Raw genomic sequence first — 26,021 nt, 5'->3', positions numbered from 1 at the left:
AAATGCTGTGAAGTAATGAAGAATTGAAAGTTAAATATATTAAGCTATAAAAGTAAATGGTGTTTATTGTGATGGTGAATATTGATGTAATTCAGTTTATTCATGCAGTATACAACACTTGGTTAAAGAAAGTAAGCAACTTTCACTGCTGTTGTGCATTATAGTAAAATTAGATTATCAATAATGACACCTTCTAAATTCTTTACATCGACGTGTATGACAGAAGTCGCATGACACACTACGGTTTTGTAAAGAATCAAAAAACTGCAACAGCTGTTGTGCGTGTTAGTTGAATAGATTGTCAATATATGGCACCTTCTATACTGTTTTTATAAAAAATATTTTCAAATCTGCAATTGTAGAGTCTGCAGTTTCGGCAAGAAACAGTTGATAAAAGAATGCTTTTTTTGCTCCTGTAGATAAAATTCGCTTTATTTTCATTATTTTTTTCACTAACTGTGGGGTGCACTCGTGAACGGAAGTAAATGCAAAATCTGATGATTCTGAAAATCAGAAAATAAATTACAAATTTAGTAGATTTTTCAGATGGCGGTAAGCTTATTCTTAACTCCATGATTTTTCACCTTGCTGAAGACAAAATCCTTTTGTTGTGGTGTAGGCTACATGCCAAATCGATAACGCCGTTGTAATCGAAAATTAGCTACAATCGATATTAGTGTGACGTTTCATCTACATTCTACAGTCACATGGAGTTTAGTAGTTGACTGTGGTTAGTGATATTGCTTTGTGTGGAAGGTTGTCAAAATTTTTGTGTAGTTGTAGCTCTGTGACAGGAAAGGTGATCGTGAAAGGTTTAGTGATGGCAGGGCAACGCTATTTAAGTAATCAGAATAGCCCTTTTTTCGCCATAGAGGATGATGTTGATGATGAAACGTTCCTACGAAATTCGAGAGTTGGAAAATCAAGTTATAATCAAGATAGGGTAGATTTAGAAGACAGGAGACAACAGTTGCTTGAGAGAAAACGAGAAATAGAAGAAAGAACTTTAGCGTCTTCCAACAGGTCCATTACAATGTTGCGGGATTCGGAACAGATTGGAGTTGCGACAGCAGAAGTAAATTTTATGTGAAAATGTAATTTTGTTAAAATGTTTGCTTAAACTTTTTGGTGTTTAATCATTTTGTAATTGATGCACAGGAACTATTGCGTCAAAGAGAGCAGTTGGAACGTACAGACAAGAGACTGGATGATATTAACGCAACTCTGCGATTCAGCCAAAAACATATTCAGGGCATCAAGGTACGTAGAAGGAATGATTCCCGATGCACGTAATGTTTAGGTTGATCTCTGCAGGTGACACGAAATTTGCAGGCAAATATCACTTTTTTTTTTTTTTAATGGAAGGAATTCGAAGTTGTTTTTGACTAAGCTCCACTTCAGTTCGCAAATTACGTTGGTGAATGTTAATTGGGGATCAAAATTGTTTAATGCATTGTTTTGTTGGTAGAGTGTAATGGGCAGTTTGAAGAATTACTTCAGTGGAAAATCTAACGAACAGCCTCCTGGTTCCAAAGAAAAATCTAGTATCGATGCTGATAACAAGACCAAAAGTCCATTAGTTGACACTATTGATAGAACAAGAAGCGCCCCTGGCTTAGTCTCACCAGTTGATTCTCATCCAGGTGAGTATAATGAATTTTATGTATTGTGTGGTTCTCGCATTGTGCATGCAGTCGGGAAACCAAAATTTTACACGCGTGTATGAACTGATAGATTTTTTGATTGATTTTTTCTGTGGCTAACTGCTTCCCTTAGTTATGTTTGTTCAAAACATTCTGTATACTACTTGGATTGCTTGCTAGTAAACCTGTATGTCTTTACTGGCATGTTTAATTCTTTAGATTACAGCTAGGTCTAAAGTAAAGAATTCCTGAATTCATGTGTCTTTAATAAAGTTGGGGACTGGATCTTATGGCTCCTTGCCCTCTTCTTGAAATTATTGGGAAACGTGAAGTACATGAACTGTAATGTAACATATTCATCCCAAGACTTGAGGCATTGTTATCAGTGATTATAGTTTTTGCCACAAATTATGGGAACTGAAACTGCTCATAGGAGTTGTAGATTTGTAATCTGCCAGTTCACTGGGCATTACCCAGACATACCCCCTTGTTTGCTTTTTACATGAAAGTCCTTTTCTGTGTGATCCTTTTAAATTACTGCTTGCTGTAGTAAACAGGAACAATATTGCTGTCTGTCTTCATTTGTTAAAGGGATCTCCATGGCTTTATCCTTGTAGTCTGCTGCTTTTTCCTTTATAATACAATCCCATGTTACCCACTTTTTGTAGGATGCTGTACCAGCAATTCATTGCATTGAAACTATAGACTTTTGTATTGAAAATGTTTGCATATGCATTTGTGTGCCTACCTGAGAGGTACAGGAAAACCTTTGACTGTTCTACGATTCCTCTTTTTCGTTGCTGTTGATTAAATGCTGTTAAAGGTGGAATCATGATCAATAGCAGTCTAGTGTTCTGAAACTAACATTTTGCTTGGCAGTGTTATTGAGATGGTTTTAAATGATTGTGTTCTGATGATCTTTCAATAAGAGTACCTTCAAGTATGAGACTTTATTAACCCTAGGATGCATGGTGCTGAAAACACGCATGAATGCATATGCAGGGCCTCCAAGACCCTGCCCTAATTTAAAATTTTCCTCTTTTCATATAATCATTCTTTGGAGTTAAATTTATTTCTGTCAAATTTATTGTCATATTGAAAGATTCCGAAGATACAGTAACAGGATCTGGTGGGCCTGATTAACATTTTATTAATTTTTAAAAAAAAGAACTCTTGAGTGAATTTTTATTAGTTACATCCATTTACATACAACATTACAAATAATTTTATTAATTCACTTATAAATTGCAATTTACATTTTATAACATTTATGACAACCAATTTCTTCAATTAAAACATACTCGTCATTCGCAATATGTATATAGGCAATATTTTGACAAAAAGTTATTATTCATTGTTCTCAAAAAATTGCATTTTTCTTAGTTTTCAGCATGTGACAAACAAGAAGCACAAAGAACGCCACTATGTTAATTACAAATGTTGGTTTTACACTTAATGCATGTCATAGCACTTTTCCTGTGTTTATTACATGGACAGTAAATAAATCTTTTTCCTGAAACAGGTAGTTGGTTCGGCAATGACCTCTTTTTGAACACCACATCTTTGCATGACCGCAACGATTTTCTTTGGATGATTAGGGATCTGGATATGAAGTTCCATTAGTGGTCTTACCATTTCCTCTGCTAAATCTCTTAGGAACAAACGCCTTTTATCACTTCTTCCACTATGGTATGTCAGATGTTGGGCGGAAAATAAAATTTTACTGTTTGTTGCTGCGACGTCCATCATATTCATCCATAATGCAAATGGCCGTATTCTTGTTTGTCTCTTCCAAGTGTAATAACAAATTTTCTGGTCCATTTGATCTACTCCACCCTTCGTAGAGTTATAGAACTTTATTATATCTGGTTTCTTTTTTGCACGAGTTTCATCAATGTTTCTGTCGTGATGCATTGTGCTAATGAGAACTACAGACTTTCTTTTTGGGAACATGAATCACCATTGTAATGCCACCTTTAAATCCAAAAAAAAGAGGAATGAATCGCTCTTGATGCAGATGGTTTCATCTCATTAGGAATTTCTGGTTTATTTTGTTTGCTTGTTCCCACCACTGTAATTTGCTTCGGAAGCATCTGTTCTCCCAGCTGCACACTAGTAAAAAAGTTGTCAACACTAATATTTTTCATGATCCTTCAATGCTTTTAGCAAGATCATTCACCACATTCCATCCCAGATTTTTCTATATAGGTTCATGGGGCTTCCTTCCTGTGTAAACAATTCCGTCTAAAGCATATGTAGATGTAGCATCACATAACCAAAATATTTTTATGCCATACTTCGCTGATTTAGAGGACATATACTGGGTGAAGCTGCATCTTCCACGGAATGGGACTAGCTGTTCGTCAACTGTGAGCAAATCATTGGGAATCATTCTATTTCTACACTTGTCAAGAAATAGTTCCCATACATAGTGAACAGCTGCAAGTTTGTCATCTGCAGATCGAGATTCACGGGTACGCCTGTCATCAAATCTAATCATTCTCCTTATATCCTCGAATCTATTTAGTGACATGGTGGCCTTATATGTAGGATTTGCCTTTCCATCCAAGAATAATTCTCTAATAGGGACATCCTAACTCTTCTCAACACCAGAAAGCAGTAAAAGACCAAGAAAACCCTCCATTTCAGCACGTTTTACCACGTAAAGCAGCCACTCTTCTGCCTTCAATATTTTTGCAGTTGATGATTCTCTAGTATTTCCTTGGAGATGAAATAGTCCCAGGCATCCTTAGGTTTACAGGTTTTCAAACCACGGGCTGGTTCCTTCTTTACGATATTATGGACAGGTGTATGAAAAGTTGCAGGAGGATCTAATTTCCAAATTGTTCCCTTCCGACTAATGTATGTGTGGTCTTCAATACCTTTTTGTGGTGGTTCTTCATTTTCAGACCCTGATGGAGTAATATTATCGGAAGGACTGTCATCTGCCTCACTATTCACATCTGCAGGTACATTGGCTGATTCTTCACTACTTGCATCTTCAAAAATATTTCCTTCCTTGGAAGAATCATCATCTTCAAACCGCTGAGCCACAACACTTTCAAAATTAGCTGCATTTGCATGTACTGACGCTCTTGCTTTGCATGTCGAAGCCATAGCAAAAGGCGTGTCTCTCGAACAGCAGCTTGTGCAGCACTAAACGAGTCATACTCGTAACAATATGGGCCTTGTAGCAACAAACTAACTACAGTAACAATGAGGCTGACAAGAGCAGCACAGAATAACTATACTATGTAATAATAAAACATTTGATCGCAAAAAAATCTAAAATACACAGACATTGCCAATACGTGAAAGTAGTGTGTATTATTTCTTAGTTATACTATTACTACTACAGCTACTGCTGCTGTTGGCACTCCTGTTGCTGGAAATACCACTACAGTTATTGTTGAATTAATAACTGCTCCCAAACAAATGTTGAAGACAATATAGGCTAAAGAACATTTGTAAATGTGTGAGGGCTTCTGAAGCCCTGCTTATGCATTCACAGTGTATGGGTAAACATATTGAATTATACAAAAAAACTTGAAAAGGTATCTCATTCAGACTTGATAGGAGGAATGTCATAGTGTTAGAGTACTGGAAAGCAGTTTGAAATCAAACAAAAAATTACAGAATTTTTTAAAAATGAAGACATAAAAGGGCCTCAGAGGCCCTGTATATGCATCCTAGGGTTAACACAGTAGTAGTTTTCAAAAACTTAATAATGCAGGCTATATTGCATGAGAAAAATTCATTATCATTCAGACGATAGAAATGCCACTTGCATGCTTAGAGTAGCAGATTGACGGTGACCAACTTTAAACAGAACTTGATTAATTTTCACACACATTTATTAAAATAATAAAAAGCATAGACATTATGTAACTTTATTCTGGATGCTATTTACAATTGACAATCTGAAGTTCCTTTGGTCTGGGTACGTTAATCTTATTCTCACATATCTCTGATACTTGACAAAGTGTCTATACATTTATCTTCATGGCTATGTACAGGAATATGATGATCTTCTTAGGTGCAGACTTAAACTTGACTATAGACTGGTACAGACTGCTGCAGACAAATGCACACTGACTAATCGGAGGTCTGTACACTCGTTATAATACCTCGTGCGTTCATGTATCACTGCGCGAGTGTGATCCACGAGGAGAAAAGGTTCTACGTTAGCAGCAATCTCATTGGCTGCGTTACATATTAATACGTGGATCGGCGGAAGCAGAATTTGGTCCGTCTCTAAGGCAGCGCCATCTCGTAGTGCGGAGACGGGCGAGTGCTGTGCCTGCGCTGTTGTGCTTAGCAGTGCTCGCTCTGGTGGGAAAGTTGTGTACGCGCTGACTATGCGGAACTATGTACACAACAAGTCATATGGATTTTTTTTTTCTTTTCTCTGTGCCTGAAAAATTTATTTTTGTCATATCTGTGTTACTGTTTAATTCTTGGTATTTGAAGCCTGGTAATTATTTTGAGGGCACTGTAGCCACTGTATTATTTTAAAATAACTAGATCTTAACCATAGAAGCCCATTTTTTGGCTTTAATTTTAGATATTATTGGCCCATAATCTTTGCAAATCACTTGTAATTTGTGTATTTACCTTATAGATTATTTTCGTAGAATGAGTTTCACCTTTGATTGTTGATTGGCCAGTTGTAATACTGTATTTTATGCTAAAATTTGAATTACTGCTGTCACCTGTCTGGTATATCCTATTTATGGTTAGCAGTTAGTTTCTTTCAAAATTATTAGAACCTAGGAAATTTACAAATCCTGTGTCTCAACATATTACTGTCTAAATTTCTGGTACTTTATTCAAAGTTAAACCTCCAGTAGTGTATAGTCTTCCTGATCCAAATCCAATTCCTTATTCTGTGATCAGGCACTCTATTAAGCCTGTTACATGAGAGTGAATGATCATTTGGTCTGTAAACTGACATTCAGCACTCAAAATCTGTGTCTATTGGCAATTTTACAGCTCATATATGCTTCTCAAATCCCAACTTTCCATTTCTGTTAGGATAGTATATGCAAAAGGGATACCATTAAATGTCACATTATTTTACCTACCTCACATTACTCAGTTTCACTTGTTTGGCACTTTAAAGCCCGCCACTCTTTGGTGGATTTGTGATTGGCTACCACAAGGCTCCAGCTTTTGCAGCATTTTTTCCCTTCCATGCTGCATATTTAACCTCTTGCTATTATTTTTCCCCTCCCTTGGGGAACATGACTGGAATGTTTTTGGGAATGTTCTGCACTGACCTAATAAGTCTCACCTTTGTTTTTCACTTCCTTTTCCTTTCTTCGTTTCCCTTCTCCTCTCGTTCCTCCTCTTCGGCGTTTGAGGTTCCTCTTTTTCTTCCTCCCTGTTCACACCTGAAGGGCGGTCCACGTGTCCGACGTGTAATAGGTGACTGGGTAACCCGTAATTCCCAGCCACGGGTCGACAGGTAGGGTTCACACGTACCCCCTGGTACAGGCCATGCCCAGGGAGGGTTGATAGCCTGAGCTGCAACCTTCCCAAGTTGCCAATTGGTCCCTCTGTCAGGGGTTCTGGAGGTGTGACCTGAACAATTACCTAAGGTGGGTGCGCCCATTGTGAAGGGAGCCCCCAGTTGGAAAGTGTGTGCGATTGGAGATGCTGGCAATCATGGGGAATTTTCTCGCAATGAGTCAGTTATTTTCCCAATCAACATCTACAAAACATGAACATAATGAGGCTAACAATTCAAAGACCCTTTCTGCAGCACCTTGGTTCCTCGTAGTCTCTCATACTCAAGACGATCTATCCTTTGCCACGGTAAATCCGTTTATTATTCAGAAAGGTGTTGATGCAATTGCTGGCCCTGTGAAATCCTGCTTACGTTTATGGAATGGCACTTTGCTTTTGGAGACTACTTCTGCTTCTCAAGCACAACTGCTTGCTGCTTCGCTTCTCCATGTCTACCCGGTTTGTGCCGAGGCTCATAGAACTTTAAATTCTACCCATGGTGTAATTTACACCAGGCTGCTAAACAGTCTAACCAAGGCTGAAATCCTATCTTACCTCTCTGATCAGGGTGTCATTGCCATCCATCATGTAATGAAAAAGGTAGATTCCTCCCTAGTACCCACCCGCACTCTTTTCCTCACCTTCGATACTGGTGCTGCTGTCATAGACCAAAGCAGGCTATGAAATTATCACAGTCTGGCTGTACATTCCGAACCTGATTCACTGCTACCAGTGTCATCATTTCAGCTGCTTACCAACGTCATTCGACACCGTCAAGTGTGTAACCTGCGGTAGGGATACACATGAGGGTGATTGTCCACCCCCCTCTCCCCGCTGTATCAACTGCAATGGCAGCCATGCCGCCTCTTCTCGGAATTGTCCCATGTATCTTGATGCGCGGGTTGCCCAAGAGGTTCAGGTAAAGGAATAAGTGCCTTAGCTAGTCAATCACAAGTTACTGGCTAGTCACAAACCCTGTGTTCTCCCATCTGGCCCCTATAGTTCTGTTCTTGTTACCCCTCGCTCCACGCAGGACATGGCCATGCAGACATGCGACCTCAAATTCAGTTCAGAGTGTGTGAAATCACCCAGTGTCAAGGTGGCATCGCCATCCCCCCTGTCCAGCTGTGCAACAAACCGTCAAACTCTCGCCTCAAGGGGCGAAGCCACCAGCTACACAACCGGTAGGACAGGAGGAGTACTCTTGTGTAGACTCCCTCTGTCCCTCCAGACAAACTTCCAAGTCTTCCTGTACCCAGAAAGCCTCGAAGAAGTCCACCAAAGACAAATGGTCTTCTCCTTTGCCAACTCAAAGATCCTCTTCGACAGTGTTGCCACGTGGTATCTTAGCCCCGCCAGCCTCTGTCTCGCCGCTGCATACCACCAACCATTTTTCAGCGTTAGACTTCACAGACCGACAGCACATGCAAGCCAATGCTTCTGTGGGCCCCAAACTTCTCTGGTCAAGGACCTAGTCCTTCTAGTAGTATAACTGAATCTTGGCAACAACGCAGAATATGTTTGGGAATTCTGTGACAGAATTACACCCTGGTTAACAAAGAATTACCCTGCTAAATTCATTTGACTTTTCATGACATTTTCATTGAATAATCAGTGATTTTCACTTATGGTGTGACTTCAGGTCATCAGTTTGTGATTTGAGTCCAGGAAAGTCATTCCACGTGGTAATTCTTAACTAGTCTTGTCTTTCACATTGAGATTTGTCTGTCATAGCTGTCAGGGGACACTAAGGAAGAGATGAATACTGTAGCTCTTCGCTAGCACTGAGGTTACGTGGTCACCAGTAAAATGGCAACTGCTTTGTCTCTAGGTTTCAGTCTCCCTGAAAGCCAGGTTTTCATTTTTCCTGCGACAAAGCTGCACACAGCCAGATCAAAAATGTCGAAGGAAGTCTATTGCACAATTGATAATTCCACTTTCCACTTCAGCCTACATAATTTTTAACTGTGAATACATAGTTTTATTTATGAAATGCATTTCCATTCTACTTGCATATGATGCACAAAGGTAAACAAATATAGACAGTTTTGAAGTCCAAAGTGAGTAATGTCTTACTAATTCATGCTGATATAGGCATATTCATGTTATAGATACCTCATGTTTTATTAAAACAGACTTTCATTGTAAGATTATAGTGATAAGTTATTTCATTTGTACTAATACAGTGCATATTTTAACGGCATTTACCATTAGTTCATTGAATACAACAGTAATCATCAGAGGAAGACCAGGTGCCGACTATACATTGTACCCCACGAGGAATTGTCAGTATTCAGGGTTTTGACAGGAATGATCATTTGAAGCAAAAAATCTATTTACCAGGGCACTAGAATGGATACCTTAACAGCTATGACCACTTGCTCATCTTTGCTACTGTGGGACACCTACTGAAAAAGTGCTCATAGCTCTTGAAGGTATATGCTTTAGAGCCTTTGCTTACTAAACTTTTTGCTTCTAATGATCTTTCCTTTCACATCCCTGAATATTGACCATTCTTCATGGGACATGCTGTATTTTCTTTTGCATTATCTGAAACAGTCTGACAATGTTAAGGTACTCCTTGAGGTTCCTGCCACAATATTTTGGCTGATTGCCATTCACTGGCTTCTTGTAAGTGATAAGCACTGGAGATTACTAGTTCACATTACTAACTTCATACCAAAAATTATCATGGAGATACATGTGCAAAGTCAGTTGTAAGATGATGTCTGTGAAGTTTCACACCCTTTTTTAATATTTCTCCATCTGTGGCACGCAGATGGGTGTAATGGTGATACTACAGGCACATTCTGTAGGAATGTGCATTTGTGGAGTTAAAATTGATGTCAAATTTAATCAAATTAACTATCACTAGATGTGGCATTGGTCATAAAATGTGTTCTTTTTGAAGAAATTAAAGAAATGACCTGGTCCCAAGACTTGTCTAGTTGAAAGCCACCATCACAATTGATAAAGATTTTCTTCTAAACATATTTCCTCTGATTCCTTAATAACTGAATCCTAGGAGGATCTCTTCGAGGCCAAGATTTCTGGGGCAGAGTAATCCATGGAAGAACGTCATGTCGAGATATAATGCTCGGCCATCACTAACTTACTGGGCTGTACAAAACACAAGAGTTGCCATTGTGTTAAACACATCTTGCATGCACTGTTTGCACTGTCTATCCAATTTAGGTTTTGCCATATTGGCAAGGTATTCTGTAGAAGCCAGCCCTCCACAATCCCAGATCATCCTTTGCTGAAGTGGGAAGGGGACAGTCTTTGTAGGTTGGTGTAATGTTTCCTTATGATTCTGCCCAATTTAACAAAATTTTGCTGACATACAAGTGGAGTGTCCTGAACTTGAACAGTTCCTCCTCCTCTTGTTCTTTTAGGTGGTCATGTTTCTTCCCCTTAAGGCTGTGCTGATTTGACGTGGAGAATAATTACTTACGAACCCTGATTGTAGGTTTTCCAGCTCCTTTGGAAGGCTGTATCCATCAGATACATGTGCCTGGTGGACAAACATTTGAAAGAAACCCATAGTTAGTGACGGATGGTGGCAGCTAGATGACTGCAAATATAGGTTTGTATGTGTGAGCTTGCAGTAAATGGAACAAACCAGTGATACATCCACATATTGCCAGAAGACTTTTGGTTTCATTTCGGCCGAATCAAGTGCATTCTTCTCAGTATCCCATAAAAAACTTTGCTACCAGAGGGGAGAGAGGACTACACATGGTAACACAGCCAAGTTGCCCAAAATGTTCACTGTTGAATAAAAAAGTAGGTTGAGGAAAGGACATTATGAAAGTGCTACGTCAGCTTTGAGCTTACTGCTGAGTGTCAATGAATCCACGAGAGGGACCCTAGTGAAGATTGAGACAACATTGGAGCTTGGTAATAGGAGGTCTGTTCAGTTGCTGGAAAGCAGCAGCATTTGCATGAGGTAGTGTGTACTGCTCATGTTTTTTCTATGCAAGGGAATGACAGAACTGGAGCAGTGGTATTGCATCAAATTTTGCCAGAAATTGGGTGACTGACAGGTGGAAACAATTCTGAAGATGCAGACGGCTTTTGGTGACAGTGCTATGGGCATCACACAGAGTAAGGAGAGTGGTACAGATAGTTTAAAGACAGGTACACATTGGTGGGGAGTGAGCCACACTTTGGTTGGCCATCAACATACTGAAATAACCAGGTCATTGCCAAAGTGAATGCCATGGTGATGGAGGAACGTTGTGTGACTATCAGAGAAATTGTGGAAGAGCTGAGCGTTGGCACTTTCTTGGCACATTCCATTGTGACTCAAGATTTGGGACTAAAGAGTGCGTTGGCGAAATTTGTGCTGAAGCGGCTGATGGTGGAGCAAAAGCAGCTTTGTGTTGAAGTCTCAAGGCATGTGCTTGACCCCACAATGACCCGGAATTGTGAACACAAAGTCCTGGGTGTATGGGCATGACCTGGGAACCAAATCCCAGTCACTGTGGAAGCATTCCTCATCACAAAGACCAAAGGCCTGCCAAGTGTGCAGCAATGTCAAATTGTTGCTGACTGCTGTCTTTGACTCACATGGTGTAGTACAACATGAGCACGTATCACAGGCTCAAACAACACGGATGAGTACTACAGGGATGTCCTCCATCACCCACATGATGCTTTGTGTTGCAGGAGACCGAACTTGTGGTCAACAGGATATTGGCACCATCATCATGGCAACTCATACTTGATTAAGACTTTTTTGGTGAAACAAGATTCTGTGCTTAAACAGGCTCCTTACTCCTGCTGTGTCCCTATGTGACGTGTGACAGTTCTGCAAACTTGAGAGGCTATTGAAAAGAATGCGATTTCAGGCAACAGAGGACATTGTGGAAGCAATGACAGCTGAGCTGAACTCCATTCTGAAAGAGGCTTTTTCAGCATGCTTCCAACAATAGCAGCACCATTGAGAGAAGTGTGTGGAGTCCCCAAGGACTACTTTGAGGGTGATTAGATGTTCAGTGCTTCAGGCAAGCCAGTTTATTTTTCCTGGCCATGGGTTGGATACTTTTCTACCAGACCTTGTAGGTTTGACTGGTTGAGTCAAAAGTGACTGCAGTCTATTAATAAACTCACCGGAGTTGTAAATATGATGTGAGCACTTCCCTGCAAAAGGTGTCACTAAAGACACAAGATGCCTAGCTAAGTCGTATGTTGGAATGCCAGTATTTCTCACAAAAGAACCTTGTGTGCCTTCGGAAGACCGTATAACCATGGTGGAGCAGAGCTATGAAATCTTAATCTTTTGCATCTTCTTGCAGAAGCAAAGAAGAAATCAGCAATGTTATTGTTTCTCTTTTTTCCCTCCCTGTTGGGTCTGTATAAATCTTCCGGTATGTTCGTTCACTCTAAAAGTTATAAATCAGCACAGCTTTCAGGGAGAAGAAACATGTCCACCCACAACATAAAGAGGAGGAGGAAGAGTGGTTAGTCCAGGGTGTTTCTCCTGTATGTCACCAATATTCCGTCAATAATAGGCAGAATTGTAAGGAAACATTATGTCTAAGTAGTCTTCTACCAACAACAAAGACTTGTGCTCTTCCCAGTTTGGCAAAGGACAATCTGGGATTGTGGAAGGCTGGCTTCTACAGTATTCCTCGCCAGTATGGCAAAATCTGCATTTGTCAGACAGTCCACAGTGCGTGAAATATGTTCATTGACACACACACACACACACACACACACACACACACACACACACACACACACACACACACCTTTTGCAGCCCAGTAAGTCAGCTGTAGCAGAGCATTGTATCTCTGCAGGACATTCCATGGATTAATCTTCCATGGAAATCTTGGCTTCAATTATATCCTTCTGGGATTGTTATTAAAGAACTGGAGGCAATATATTTAGCAAAAGATTTTCAGTCATGATGGCAACTTTCAACTAGATAAGTAGTAGGACCAGGTGATTCCTTAAACTTTCTTAAAAAAGAAAACATTGTATGACTAATGGCACATCCAGCAACAATTAAATTTACTAATTTTGACATCAGAATTTTAACTCGGTGAGTGTACATTCCAACAGAACGCACATGTAGTATCACCATTGCACATCCACCTGCCCACCATAAATGGAGCAATACTCGAACAGGGTGTGATACTCGACAGGTCGCTCATGTTGTGGATGCCTTTGAGCATGCATCACTGCGCCAGTTTTTGATATAACATTAGCGATTTGAACTAGTAATCTTCTGTGCTTAACACTCACGTGAACATGGCTGAAGGGTTGTCAGCTGATATATTGTGACAAGAAGTGTGTGTAATCCAAGTGCAGTCCCAAAACTTCATAGAATACTCTTTAAAGTGGGAAAATTTCAGTAATTGCAATGTTAAAGTAGTTTACCAATTCCATGATTATAGAAAACTGCCGGAGTTAAAGATATTGTCAAACCAGGTTTGAATTGTATTTTCATCTCGAAAGGCATTTGCTTGACGGTTGTTTGATGAGGAGTGGGAAAGAAAACATTTGAGGGCATAAGTTTAGAAGGATAAGTGTTTTAGGGATGACTTCCCAAACTAACTCTTGGATAGTTTTGTTTGCGACATCAGGAGTGTGTGTTATCTCATAGTAATAACATATGATGCAGTTTCATCTGTCATTTCCCTTACACTCTGACCGAAAGATGTCGTAGTTGGTGGCAACTAATATCAGCAGCAATGGACACATCCCTGGGGAGTAGGTAGAGCGCAACACCTGTTTAATTCACCAGATGACACATATTATGTTAACACTGCCCCTTGCTAAAGTGTGTCTTTTCTGTTAGGCCCCATTTGTTAATTTTTTCTTAATTGTAGCTTGTCACCAGCAACAATATTGCATAGGGGTGCTTAATGAGTGAACTGAAGATATTCAAGCAAATGTGCTGTAAAATTCACCTGTTTAGTTGTTGCTTTGAATTAGAGCATGTGGTACTCCTAAACCTGACAGTTAAATGGTCCCAGTTTATTGCATGTCAGTTATTGAAACTTCCTGAATGATGAAAATCATTCAAGCCAGAACTGTCTTCCTTGAAACAAGCAAATCCTTTTCTGACGTGTTTTGCTCGAAAGCACTAACCCCATCTACAGTATAAAGGACTTGGGCTGCGACTGCTGCCTTCATCTCTACTTAACCCAAAGTGTGCAATGTTACTAATGTTAGATTTTTGCCACACTGTTTTACAATGCTTATGCTATGTTCATAAGTAAAGTATGCATAATCCAACACATAGCTACAAGACACATACTAAAACTTAAGACAAGAAAATGGCAGCTGATGGACACTCAAAGCACTGCAACACTTGGTTGTATGGCACGTGTTGTGAGGCAGTAAGTGGCTGCTTGTTGGTAGCAACAGTAGCCTGAGGAAACTCTCAAGCATATACTGTCCTGATCTTCACACAGCTATGAGCTGTTTTGTGATTTTTTTTCCTGAAGTTTTTACTATTACTGGGGTGAAGAAAATGAAGTGAATTATCTGGAGAAATGCAGTTTTAAAAAATAGTAGAGTATGCGGACCTGTACTCGAAACTTCGTGGCTACATTTTGCAGTGTTTACCACTATCATGAGCTCATTCAGCACTCAGCAGCTCGAGTAGGAGGCAACACTTCCTCCATACATTTCCACATTCTGTAATGTCGTGAAGTCATGCGTATGGTTGGACTGTCTGATGGGCGGTAAATTTTATTGGCGGCCATAACAGAACAACTTGGGCTTAGTCTCTGTGTCAGCCAGTCTGTAGCTGTGTTTTATGTCTGAGACTGTACATTTATGACTCATCTTCTGTATATGGTGGCTGTATTTAACATTAGAAATGTAAAATTATTAGAGATCACAGACCTGATATTCAACAGAAAGACTGATGAAATTTGCAGTTCAGAAATATAAAATCTTTCTTAAATCTTTCTATAAATATTTTGAGAATCTGTGTGAATGCATACAATCTGTTATTACCAACATTTCTGATATGGCAGTGAGATATGTTTTTTTAAGTATGAAAACCATTCCAAAAGGAACGGTTTCTCAGTGAGCAATGAAGAGACCTATGTTGGGAACTACTAGGAGGAACAGTAAAGGATACAAACTAATTAGGAAAAGGCTGGAGTGGAAGATCTTAAAGTGGAATGAAAATAAAGTTGTAGTTGGAACATGTAGACAGACAAATGGAGCTGGTCCAAGATCATTTTTCCATACAAGTGACACATCAGTTGCCCCTGACCCCTCCTCCTGAGACATTTTGAAAATTGAGATAGATTCTGGTAGGTAGGCAAATGCTAATAACAGCATTTTGCTTGTAGTAAACAGGCTGTGTAGGTTTGTATGATGAAGGCTGTACTCTGCACCTGCACTGATCTGAACAAAACTAAGGCAGTGGGAACAGTAGTGAGAAATTGAAATGTCTAGCTAAGGATTTAGTATCCCAGACACTGAAAAGAAAATTAACATTTATTTCACAGACGAAGACTATTTGTAGTATGTGAAATGGAAAGGACTAGGGATGTACTTTCTTTGACAGTGAAACACAACATGGAAACATCTAATGTTGTCAGAATGGAGTTGGGAGTCATAGAAGAGATGAAACCTGATGTAGTTTAGATTACAATAGAAACAAGATTGGTGTGGATCACAACGACCAGCAAATAGGCTTTTACCATTTTGAGAGGAAAAAAAAAATATAGTTGTGGAAGAAAGTTGTTTTCGCCTTTTCATGATGATGATCATCTTAAATGTGTGTGTTCTATATAAAGTCAAAGTGTATTAGTAGACATCTTGTTCAGTTCATTACTAAATTGGCAGATGCCTTGGCCTGGCTGAATAAACTTCCACTTAAAAAATTTCACCTGTAAATATAATCGGTGGAAGACATTTTCATTTTCCTAAGTTCTTCCAGCTTCAGAAAAGTCAAAATGGCCTTGGAGGAGATACAAAGTTAGTGCAGAAAGAAGCAAGCCAAGATTGTGCAAAGTGGCAAGGAGAGATACCAGATACTATTGTGAAGAGTGTGATGCAGGACTTCCTTTTCCAGAATGTGAAATTTTTCACACTAGATCAGATGTAACTAAGTAATAAAGAAAACTACATTTTCAAACAGTTTTATTTCTAGTAACAACAAATTCAAATTGTATCTCCGTTTAGAAAATTAAAGGCGAGACTGTTGCAAAAACAACACATTTTAATTTCGGTATAATAAAATTGTTGTTGAAATAGGTCTGTTTCTTTGCAGCATTTCTTAGAAAAAGATCCATGTTTCAAATATAAACTGATCTAAAAAGTTCTGTGCATTAGAAACTGCTACACAAAATCCAGAACTGAAAATGTGCAGCATCAGTCAGTCAATGGAACTGTAGCCGCCCAGGCTGTGGAAATGGCTTTTAAATAAATAAAATAAAAAAATAATACTACATACAAATTGCTCTGTAAAAGAAATAAATGTTGTACTTTCATTCCAGTGCTGAATATTAAGATGAAACAATTCATTACCATTTAAAGTAATTTCTGAGATTTTAAAAGCTTGTAATGAAAGCAGAAAAAACGAGACCTGTTGTATTGTACTGGCTTAAAATAAAAATATGCTATCTATTAGACTGAGTGAAAAGGGTGAAAATACAAAGTTTCTGTAATTTTTAGTTTAGTGAAGGAACTCTGTAATTCTGTAAGTCAAGAGTTACTTAACTTTTCATTGGAGAATGGGACAGAAATACAAAAATCGTCATCTAATTTTAAATTAGACGACACTGTTCAACTGCATAAGATGTATGTTGCATGTGAAGGAATCAAATATTAGAAAATTTACCATGAAAAATTAAAAATTATCATCATAAGACAGAAAAATTTACCTTATGGACTGCTCTACTTTACCTATATCACTAAGTTTGTATTTCTTCTTCACTCCCTTGGGATAAATTGTCTTTTCTATTTCAAACTCTGAATGAGATTCAGATTTGCAGCAAGCATTTATCCACCCATTATCATACTGTCTCGAGCCCTCTTGCAATGTCATCATCTTTGAAAAAACTGCCAGTACTTTCAACTAGATCTGCTGCAGTGTATCAGTTCACAGTAACTATTTGGAGAGCTTTGTTCACCAGGTTGGATCCTAAACATAGTTTCATACCATATCACTGCACAACAAAGAAACAAGAATTCTTGTGACGTTCTTACGATACCAGTAGCACTGTTTCTTCCAAAAGCATCTCCCTTAGAATCTTTGCTAGTTTCATAAAAGGCACCATACACTTCCTCAATGTAGTATCCAACAGGCTCCAAGGTATCCATTTGATATTCCCAAGAAGTACCACTGAGAGGTTTTACAGCCAGATTAGATAAACCTCTCTTCAAAATACACCATCAAAAACTTGTTGAACTGTACTGAACACATGCACGCCCCACCTCTTTCTATCTGTGATAGGAAGTACCTGAAATATTGGAAGCTATAGATACCTCATTTGGGAGTGCCAGCTTCAATCTGCTCTTCTAAATTCATAACTTTTCTTTATGTAGTTCTTTTTTTTTGCAACCCCCAGGGGGTCCACAACTCTTTTGTGGATACGTGCATGGCGAGCATGGGTCCCCGAGCTATTGCAGCCTTCCTTCCTTCCAGGGCTGCATTTCCTTCCCCTTCCCCTCCTTTCCCCTTCTTGTTCCCTTCACCTCGCCCTCACCTCTCCCTCTTTTGGTGTCCTTGCTTATGTTGGCCCCCGCTATCCTCCTGGTTCTGTTGGTTTTACAATTTGGCTTTGTTGTGTTATCACCTCCTCCTTTTGGCACTCCCTGGTCCCCCTCTGGTGTTTGACCTCCATTACTAAATTTCTCTTCCATAGTGTGAGCTATTTGGGGAAGAGCACCTTACCTAGTGTCTCTGATGTGTGCCCTCCTAGTAGTATATTCCACCTTTTCTTTCACGTTGTCTGATGCTAAGGTCCATAGCCAGCACGTTAGCCAGCCCGTGTGGTGGGGTCGCTATGTACCCTTTTGGTTGAGCCCCCTGAACACACAGGGATCACACTTCTAGTACCTGAGCTGTGACCACCTCATGCAAGCCTTGGAGTGGTTGCTCGTCATACTGGAGCATAGGAACCCCCGGCAATGGCCGCCTTGCCAGACCACCCTTGCTGTGGCTGGGTGGCGCCCGTGAGGAGAGCCCCTGATTGGAGTGGGTGGTATCAGGGCGGATGCTATGCAAATGAAACGCATATGGGTCCAGAACTCTGGCCATTCTTCTGCGTCTGTCTCTCTGTGTGGAACTGATTCTTCTACTGCTGCTTCCCTTGCCCCTTCGGCCTTCCCTTCCATGGCTACCCCCTGGGAAGAGGGTCAGGCCCGTCGGCTAGGGGCGAAACCTTTCCACCGTTATCTGGTTTGCACCAGGACTGATGGGGATACTTTCACCAGTGTCAAACCTTTATTCTTTGTGGAACACATTGAAGAAAAGTTCGACGAAGTGGACTCTCTGAGCAAGATGCGGTCGGGTTCGTTGCTGATAAAAACTGCTTCAGCTGCCCAATCAGCGGCCCTTCGTGCCTGTACCAATCTTGGCACAATTCCTGTGTCCATTACCCCCCACCAGTCTCTAAATATGGTGCAAGGTGTGATTTTTCACAGGGACCTCATCCTTCAAACTGATGAGGAACTTAGGGACAATCTAGGATGGCGGGGTGTTCACTTTGTTCAGCATGTTCAGAAGGGTCCTAAAGACAATCGCATTGATACTGGTGCTTTTATCCTGGCCTTTGAAGGGGATACCCTCCCTGAGAAAGTTAAGATTATGGTTTATCGATGTGATGTGAAGCCGTACATCCCACCTCCTATGAGGTGTTTTAAGTGCTTGCGTTTTGGACACATGCCTTCCCGCTGTTCACAGGCCCCCTCTGTGGTGACTGTGGATGTCCACTCCATGAGGGGAGTCCCTGTGTTCCCCCTCCTGTGTGTGTAAATTGTCATGGTAGTCATTCTCCACATTCACCAGATTGCCCAGTATATAAGAAGGAAAAGAAGATGCAGGAGTATAAGCCCCTCGATCGTTTAACCTACACAGAGGCCCGTGAGAAATATACACGTCTTCACCCTGCGTCCATGACATCTAGTTACGCCTTGGTTACATCTTCACCCCTTCCTCCCCCTCCTTACCCCCATCCGTGACCCCTCTCCTCCCCCCCCCCCCCCCCCCCTCCCCTGCGGCTCCCACACCTTCTCCTCTGGGCGCTGCTCCCCCTCCCCAGCCGGAGAAGTGTCCCACTCCTTCGGCGTCTGCTGGTCAAGGGCGCCTCTTCCGGGAGGCACCTTCCCGGCCAAAGGTCTGCTGCCGCGCGACGACCGTGAGAGCCGCGGTCTGCTGTCTGCCCCCAGGTCGCCCGGTCTCTTTCTGTTCCTGATCTTGCTGCAGCTGGCTCCTTTATGCCACACAGCCCTCCTTGATCTCCGCCTGAAAAGAAGAAGAAACATAAGTCCCGGGACAAAGAGCCTCTGGTGTCACCGGAGGTCCCTTCCCCGACTTAACAACCGTATTCTGACGTGTCATTCATGGATGTCGCCCCCCCTCCTTGTCGGTGACGGGTGGGGACCTGGTGGTATGACTGGCTTTAGCGTGTTCAGCCCCCATTTAAATCATCGTTCTGTGGTTCTCCAATGGAATTGTAATGGATACTATCATCACCTTCTGGAATTGAAATCCCTCCTTTCGTCCTACTCTGCAGCTTGTGTGGTTCTCCAGGAATCTCATTTTACTGATGCTCACTCACTGACCCTCCGTGGGTTCCGTGTTTTCTGTCGAAATCGGGTCGGACCCCTGCGGGCTTCTGGTGGCGCTTGTACAGTGGTCCGTACAGATATTGCTAGCATGTTGATTCCTCTTCAAACTACATTGGAAGCGGTTGCTGTTAGGGTCCACTTAGACACTGCGGTCACAGTTTGCAATCTTTATCTCCCTCCTGACAGGACTCTTACACCTGCTGCCTTAACTGCCCGTCTTCAGCAACTTCCTCCTCCCTTCCTCCTCCTTGGGGATTTTAATGCTCATCATCCCTTGTGGGGCAGTGCCTTCCCATATAGACGAGGTCTTCTTATAGACCAGTTTATTGCAGACCACAACTTGTGCCTTCTTAATGATGGCTCCCCTACTCATTTCAGTGCCGGTCATGGTACCTTTTCTGCCATTGATCTTTCTCTTTTTTCTCCCTCTCTCCTCCCTTCATTACACTGGTTGCCACATGACGACCTTTGTGATAGTGACCATTTCCCGTTGATTATCTCGCTCCCTTCCCGCTCGCCGATGGACAGGTTACCTCGTTGGTCTTTCCAATGTGCCGATTGGCCTCTATACACTGCACAGGTCGTTTTTTCTCCCTCTTTGTCGGGTTGTATTGATGTCCTACGTGACGTGTCTGACGCGGTTGTGCGCGCTGCTAGCCTTGCTGTCCCGCGCTCATCTGGACCATTTCGTCGCCGGCAAGTCCCATGGTGGAGTACGGCCATTGCCATTGCCATCCGTGATCGCCGTCGAGCTTGGCAACACTTTAAGAGGCACCCATCCGTAGCCAGCCTTACTACCTTTAAACGTCTCCGCACTAAAGTCCATTATTTAATCAAACAGATCAAGCGGATATGTTGGGAACGATTTGTTTCTTCCCTTGGTTCTACTGTCCCTCTGTCATGGGTATGGGCTACACTTCGCTCTCTCCAAGGTTGCCATCGGCAATCCACCCTCCCAGGCCTTCACCTCCCAGATGGCCTTTGTACGGACCCATTAGTTCTTGCAGAACATCTTGCGACCCATTTTGCAGTGGCAACAGCATCAGCCTCCTATCCAGCTGCTTTCCTTCACCAGAAACAGCGGGCTGAAGCTTCCACTTTGTTTTACCCCTTGTGAGTCAGAATCTTACAACGAACCTTTTACTGATTGGGAATTTCTTTCTGCACTTTCTTCTTCTCATGATACGGCCCCTGGCCCGTACTCCATTCCTAACCAACTGCTTCAACATCTCAGTGCTCCACAATGGCAACATATTCTTCAGGTGTTTAACCGTATCTGGCTCCAGGGTGACTTCCCTTCTCAGTGGAGGGATAGCATCGTGGTTCCTGTGCTTAAGCCTGGTAAGAACCCCCTATTTGTTGACAGCTGTCGGCCAATTAGTCTGACCAATGTTGTTTGTAAGTTACTTGAATGGATGGTAGCCCGTCGGCTCAATTGGGTCCTCGAATCTCAGGATCTATTGTCCCCTTACCAGTGTTGCTTCTGAGAGGGACGGTCTCCAATCGATCATTTACTTCGCTTGGAATCCGCAGTTCGGCAAGCTTTTTCCCAATGCTGTCATTTGGTTGCAGTATTTTTTGACCTTCGCAAGGCCTATGACACGGCCTGGCGCCATCACATTTTACTTACCCTTCATCTGTCGGGTCTTTGGGGCCCACTCCCGATTTTTATCTGCCAGTTCCTGTTCCATTGGTCATTCAGGGTTCGGGTTGGTACTGTTTTTAGTTCTCCACGGACCCAGGAGACGGGCATCCCACAGGGTTCTGTCTTGAGTGTCCTTTTCCTCATTGCTATTGATGGACTTGTGGCCTCTGTTGGTCCTTTGTTCGCCCCTGCCCTGTATGTGGGTGATTTCTGCATTTGGGTTAGTTTCTCTTTGATGGCCTCTGCAGAGCGGCAGCTCCAGGGAGCTATACGGCATGCCTCTGCATGGACCCTCTCACACGGGTTTCAATTCTCTCCTGTAAAATTGCGGGTGGTCCACTTCTGTCGCCGTACTACGATCCACCCTGATCCAGAGCTCTATCTTGATGCACGACGATTGCCTGTGGTCTCACAGTTTCGTTTCCTGGGTCTTCTTTTCTCCAATAAGCTCACTTGGCTGCCCCGTATCAGACTTCTGAAGGTATGATGTTTCCGTAAACTCAATGTCCTTCGCTTCCTTGCCCACTCCTCTTGGGGTGCAGACCGTTCCCTCCTTCTCCGTCTTTATTGTACTCTAGTTCTGTCTCGCTTGGACTATGGTTGTCAAGTTTATGGTTCGGCTGCTCCTTCCACACTGCATGTGCTGGATCCCGTCCACCATCATGGTATTCGTTTGCCCACTGGTGCCTTCCCTACTAGCCCTGTTGATAGTCTCCTGGTTGAAGCTGGGATCCCCCCCCCCCCCCCTTTCTGTTCGGCGGTCCCAGCTTCTGGTGTCTTATGCACTCTCTATCCGTTCCTCTCCCACTCATTCGTCCTATTCTATCCTATTCCCAGACCATGGACGTCGCCCACCCGATTCCCGCCATCGGGCGGGTTTACCGGTTGGGCTCCGCCTTGCGTCTCTTCGCTATGATTTTCAGCTTCCTTCTTCGTCCTGTCTTCCTCACTCCCTTCCTCCCCCCCCCTGCCCCTCCCCCTTGGTTAGTTCCTCGGCCTCGAATTTGGATGGATCTCTGCCGAGGTCCAAAAGATTCCATCCCCCCGACGGTGTTCCGTTCCTTTTTCCGCCAAATTTTATGGGAGTTTAGGGATGCTGTTGTTTTTTACACTGATGGCTCTAAATCTGCTGATCATATGGGGTATGTGTTCACGTCCTCTGTTGGAATGGAAAATCATCTTCTGCCACCTACATGTGAGGTGTTTACTGCGGAATTGATGGCAATTTCCCAGGCCCTTACCTTTATTAAACAGTCCCAACACAACTGCGTTTTGTTATGAACGGACTCGATGAGTGGCCTTATGGCTATTGACCGGTGTTTCTCGCGCCATCCCTTGGTCTCTGCCATCCATGACCGTCTCACTGATCTTCACCATGCTGCTTGTTCCGGTGACTTCCTTTGGGTGCCTGGCCGTGTGGGTATCCCAGGTAATGAGCTTGCTGATCGTTTGGCTGGGTGAGCAGTCACTTACCCTTCCTTCTCTGTAACCCCTCCTGCAGCGGATTTACAGCTTCACATCAAATCCCACTTCGCACAGTCATGGGCCACCTCTTGGGGGGCTACTCCCCTGCCTAATAAACTTGGTGCGATTAAGATGACACCAGGCCCGTGGCGTTCTTCCTTTCGCCTCTCCCGAAAGGACTCGACCACACTGTGTTGTCTCCGCATTGGCCATACCAGGCTGACCCATGGTTTTCTTTTGCGTGATGAGTCACCCCCACTTTGTGGTTATGGAGCCTTCCAGTCAGTAGCCCACATTTTGGTTGAATGCCCCCTTCTTTTGGCTCTGCGTGCTAAGTACAGACACCCCCGCACTTTACCTTTGATGTTGGCTGACGATTCCCGGATGGTCTCTCTGGTTCTCGGTTTCCTCTGGGAAAGTGGTTTTTATTCTCAGTTTTTATTCTCAGGTTTTTAATCTCTCTGGTGTTGGGGCAGGGCGGTGAGTGTTTGGGTGTCTCCCACTGTTTGGAGATTCCCGACTCACCTCCCTGAGCGAGATCCTCTTTTCTTCCCCTTTTACTCTGTTTTTACCCCCCCCCCCCCCCTTTTTTTTTAAAGGATTGGTTAGTCTCCTTTTCCCATACATACTTCTACATTCTAGCGGTTGCACCTTTTAAATTGCAGGTGGTCCTGCCTCTGCTGCTTCATCATAGTTTTGGGTTCGTTCTCTTGCTAACTTCTCTCATTTTGTTTTTACCATTGACAACATACTGCCCTTTTACATTTTTAGCCTTTTCCCTTTTATTGTTCTGACTTTCCTGAGATGTCACACTCGCAGAATGGACTGCATTTGAAACAAGGGACTGATGACCTTGCTGTTTGGTGCCTTAAACCCCAATTAACCAACCAATATTTGCAAATTAACTTCAACTTATTAACTAGTACATCAAGAACAAGAAGAAAGTAGAATTTTCATTGATTTCAGTTTTTTTCCCATTAAAATAGTTCTTAAATGGAGGAATTGAAGTGTTAAAGATATAAGTAATCACTGCATAGAATAAATTAGACATTTTTTATGTATTTCGATTAATAACATCTATTTTGGATTATTCTTACTTTAGTTTTTAATGTAAGCCACAACAGATGAACAGTCTTAATGATTTTGATTTGTAACAGGTCTACGAACCAGAGGATTAACAACTGATACCTTCGCCTCTGCTGACACTAATGATATGAGTGACATGCAGTTAGCTTTGGACCGTAACTTGGAAGAAATGTGTGGTTCATTGTCACGGCTGAAAGGTTTGGCTGCTGGGTTAGGGGAAGAAATTGACTCTCAGAATGAGCTACTTGATAAAATAACAGACAAAACAGACACAGCAGATACCACTTTGCAGCGCCAAAATAAGGATATGCGTCGCTTGCTGGGCAAGAAATAGTGTGTTGGTGACAACATAATAGGACAGTGGGACCTTACAAAGATGGAAACTTGAGCTGCCATTACCATCTTGTGGTGTGAAGAGTTCTCTTGGTGTGTTTCTTATGAAACAGTTTGTTTCCTTCCAGTGAACACTGAAATTTATTTACATGGAAGGTGGAAATTTGTGTCAGTTTTTAAAGTGATTTTTTTTCCTTATGAAATCTGACACATGTAAAAACAAGCACAGCTTAGTGTAGATGTCATTATGCAATCTCAGTGATATGTTAATTCAGCAAGCTATGTTAATTTGTTAAATGTTTTGATGAAACCTATTGTTCAGTCTGTGTTGAATGCATCATTTTTGTGATGTGGTGAGAGAGATTGTAGGGGAGGCTACAAGGTGTGTGTGTGTGTGTGTGTGTGTGTGTGTGTGTGTGTGTGTGTGTGTGTGTGTGTGTTTTGGGGAGAGGGGGTGGGGGGGGGGGGTGGTACTGAAGTACTTAGTTATTTTTCCTATTCCAACAAAAGTCTTGGAAGAATGTATTAAATTTCTGTAAATAATAGCAACCTTATTTTCATGTTTTTTTTATTTGAGAAAACATTGATGTGTTTCTGTGTGATAGCATACAGTAAAATTGATATTAATTGTTCAAATGAATGAAGATTTTATGAAGGTTTGCTCAATTTACTTTCCTTTCCTGCCCAGGTAGTATTCCTATCAATTGTGATTCATTAAAACAAGACAAATAAAATGTTCTGCTTCTATGCAGCACTTGTGTTCTACAAATGAAAAAATTATGTGGTGCATTTAATATACCTCTGGTGTTCTCATTGTAGTTCACAAAATATTTTGTTTGTAAAATGTTTCATATATAATAAAATTGTTTTTTACTTTATGTAGAACTTTTTAAATTTCATGATACATCTCTTTTTGTATTGGCTATTCATGTGGTGAGTTTTTGTGAATAGATTGAGTTTTGGTTTTGCATTGATTCTGTAAACATGTTGATCTTGCCTTAAGGTGGCTAGATCTCTTGCAAAGTGTGGCAGCAACACAGAAATGCATTCTCAGTGTGAGTACAGACAGATTCCATTCTGTTATTTCCTCTTTTCGCATCTGCTGCGTTTGCCATGACTGTCTTAATGCAGGATTGTGCTCTGCTTGTAAAGCTGTATTACAAGAATGGTGACTGTGCACATTCACTGTGCAGAAGTTCCGGACACTGAAGGATTTATAAAAAAAGAAGTTGGTCTGATGACTACCATGGGTCTCAAGAAAATGATTCTGGAATTCGTAAAGACAGGTTCTTTTGGTGTGCAACCTAGTAGAGGGAGGAAACAAATTAATTTGACATCAGTGGAAGCAGTGGCCAGTGCAATGCAGGGGGAGACAATTGGTGGTGTGCAAACATGTAGTGCACGGAGACTTTCCTGATCATGGGACATACCCGTGAGCACAATGCGTAAAATCCTAAGAAACATTCCTTTTTTTATCCATTCAAAATTACCCATGTTACCCATGTGCATGAGTTGCTTCCCGTTGATCTGCCAGCAAGAAAGACCTTTGCTTTGGAATTTATTGCTCGCA

General features: G+C 41.8%; 1 protein-coding gene across 2 annotated transcripts; it reads left to right on the top strand.

Annotated features, from left to right (window-relative positions):
- The first annotated feature begins 698 nt into the window (after window positions 1–698).
- On the top strand, window positions 699–24,904 carry LOC124544883 (synaptosomal-associated protein 29). Of its 2 annotated transcripts, XM_047123606.1 has the most exons (5): window positions 699–1,075; window positions 1,159–1,260; window positions 1,469–1,643; window positions 4,553–4,612; window positions 24,190–24,904. In XM_047123606.1, exons 1-5 carry the CDS (start codon window positions 821–823, stop codon window positions 24,450–24,452), a joined length of 855 nt encoding a protein of 284 aa, XP_046979562.1. In that variant the 5' UTR covers window positions 699–820; the 3' UTR covers window positions 24,453–24,904. The 2 variants fall into 2 exon arrangements, with proteins under 2 accessions (XP_046979562.1, XP_046979564.1); XM_047123608.1 differs by lacking the exon at window positions 4,553–4,612 and having other exon boundaries at window positions 24,190–24,903.
- The last annotated feature ends 1,117 nt before the right edge of the window (window positions 24,905–26,021 follow it).

Source organism: Schistocerca americana, chromosome 8, assembly GCF_021461395.2.
Source record: "Schistocerca americana isolate TAMUIC-IGC-003095 chromosome 8, iqSchAmer2.1, whole genome shotgun sequence".
Lineage (NCBI taxonomy): Eukaryota > Metazoa > Arthropoda > Insecta > Orthoptera > Acrididae > Schistocerca > Schistocerca americana.
This window is presented reverse-complemented; position numbering and strand designations above follow the sequence as displayed.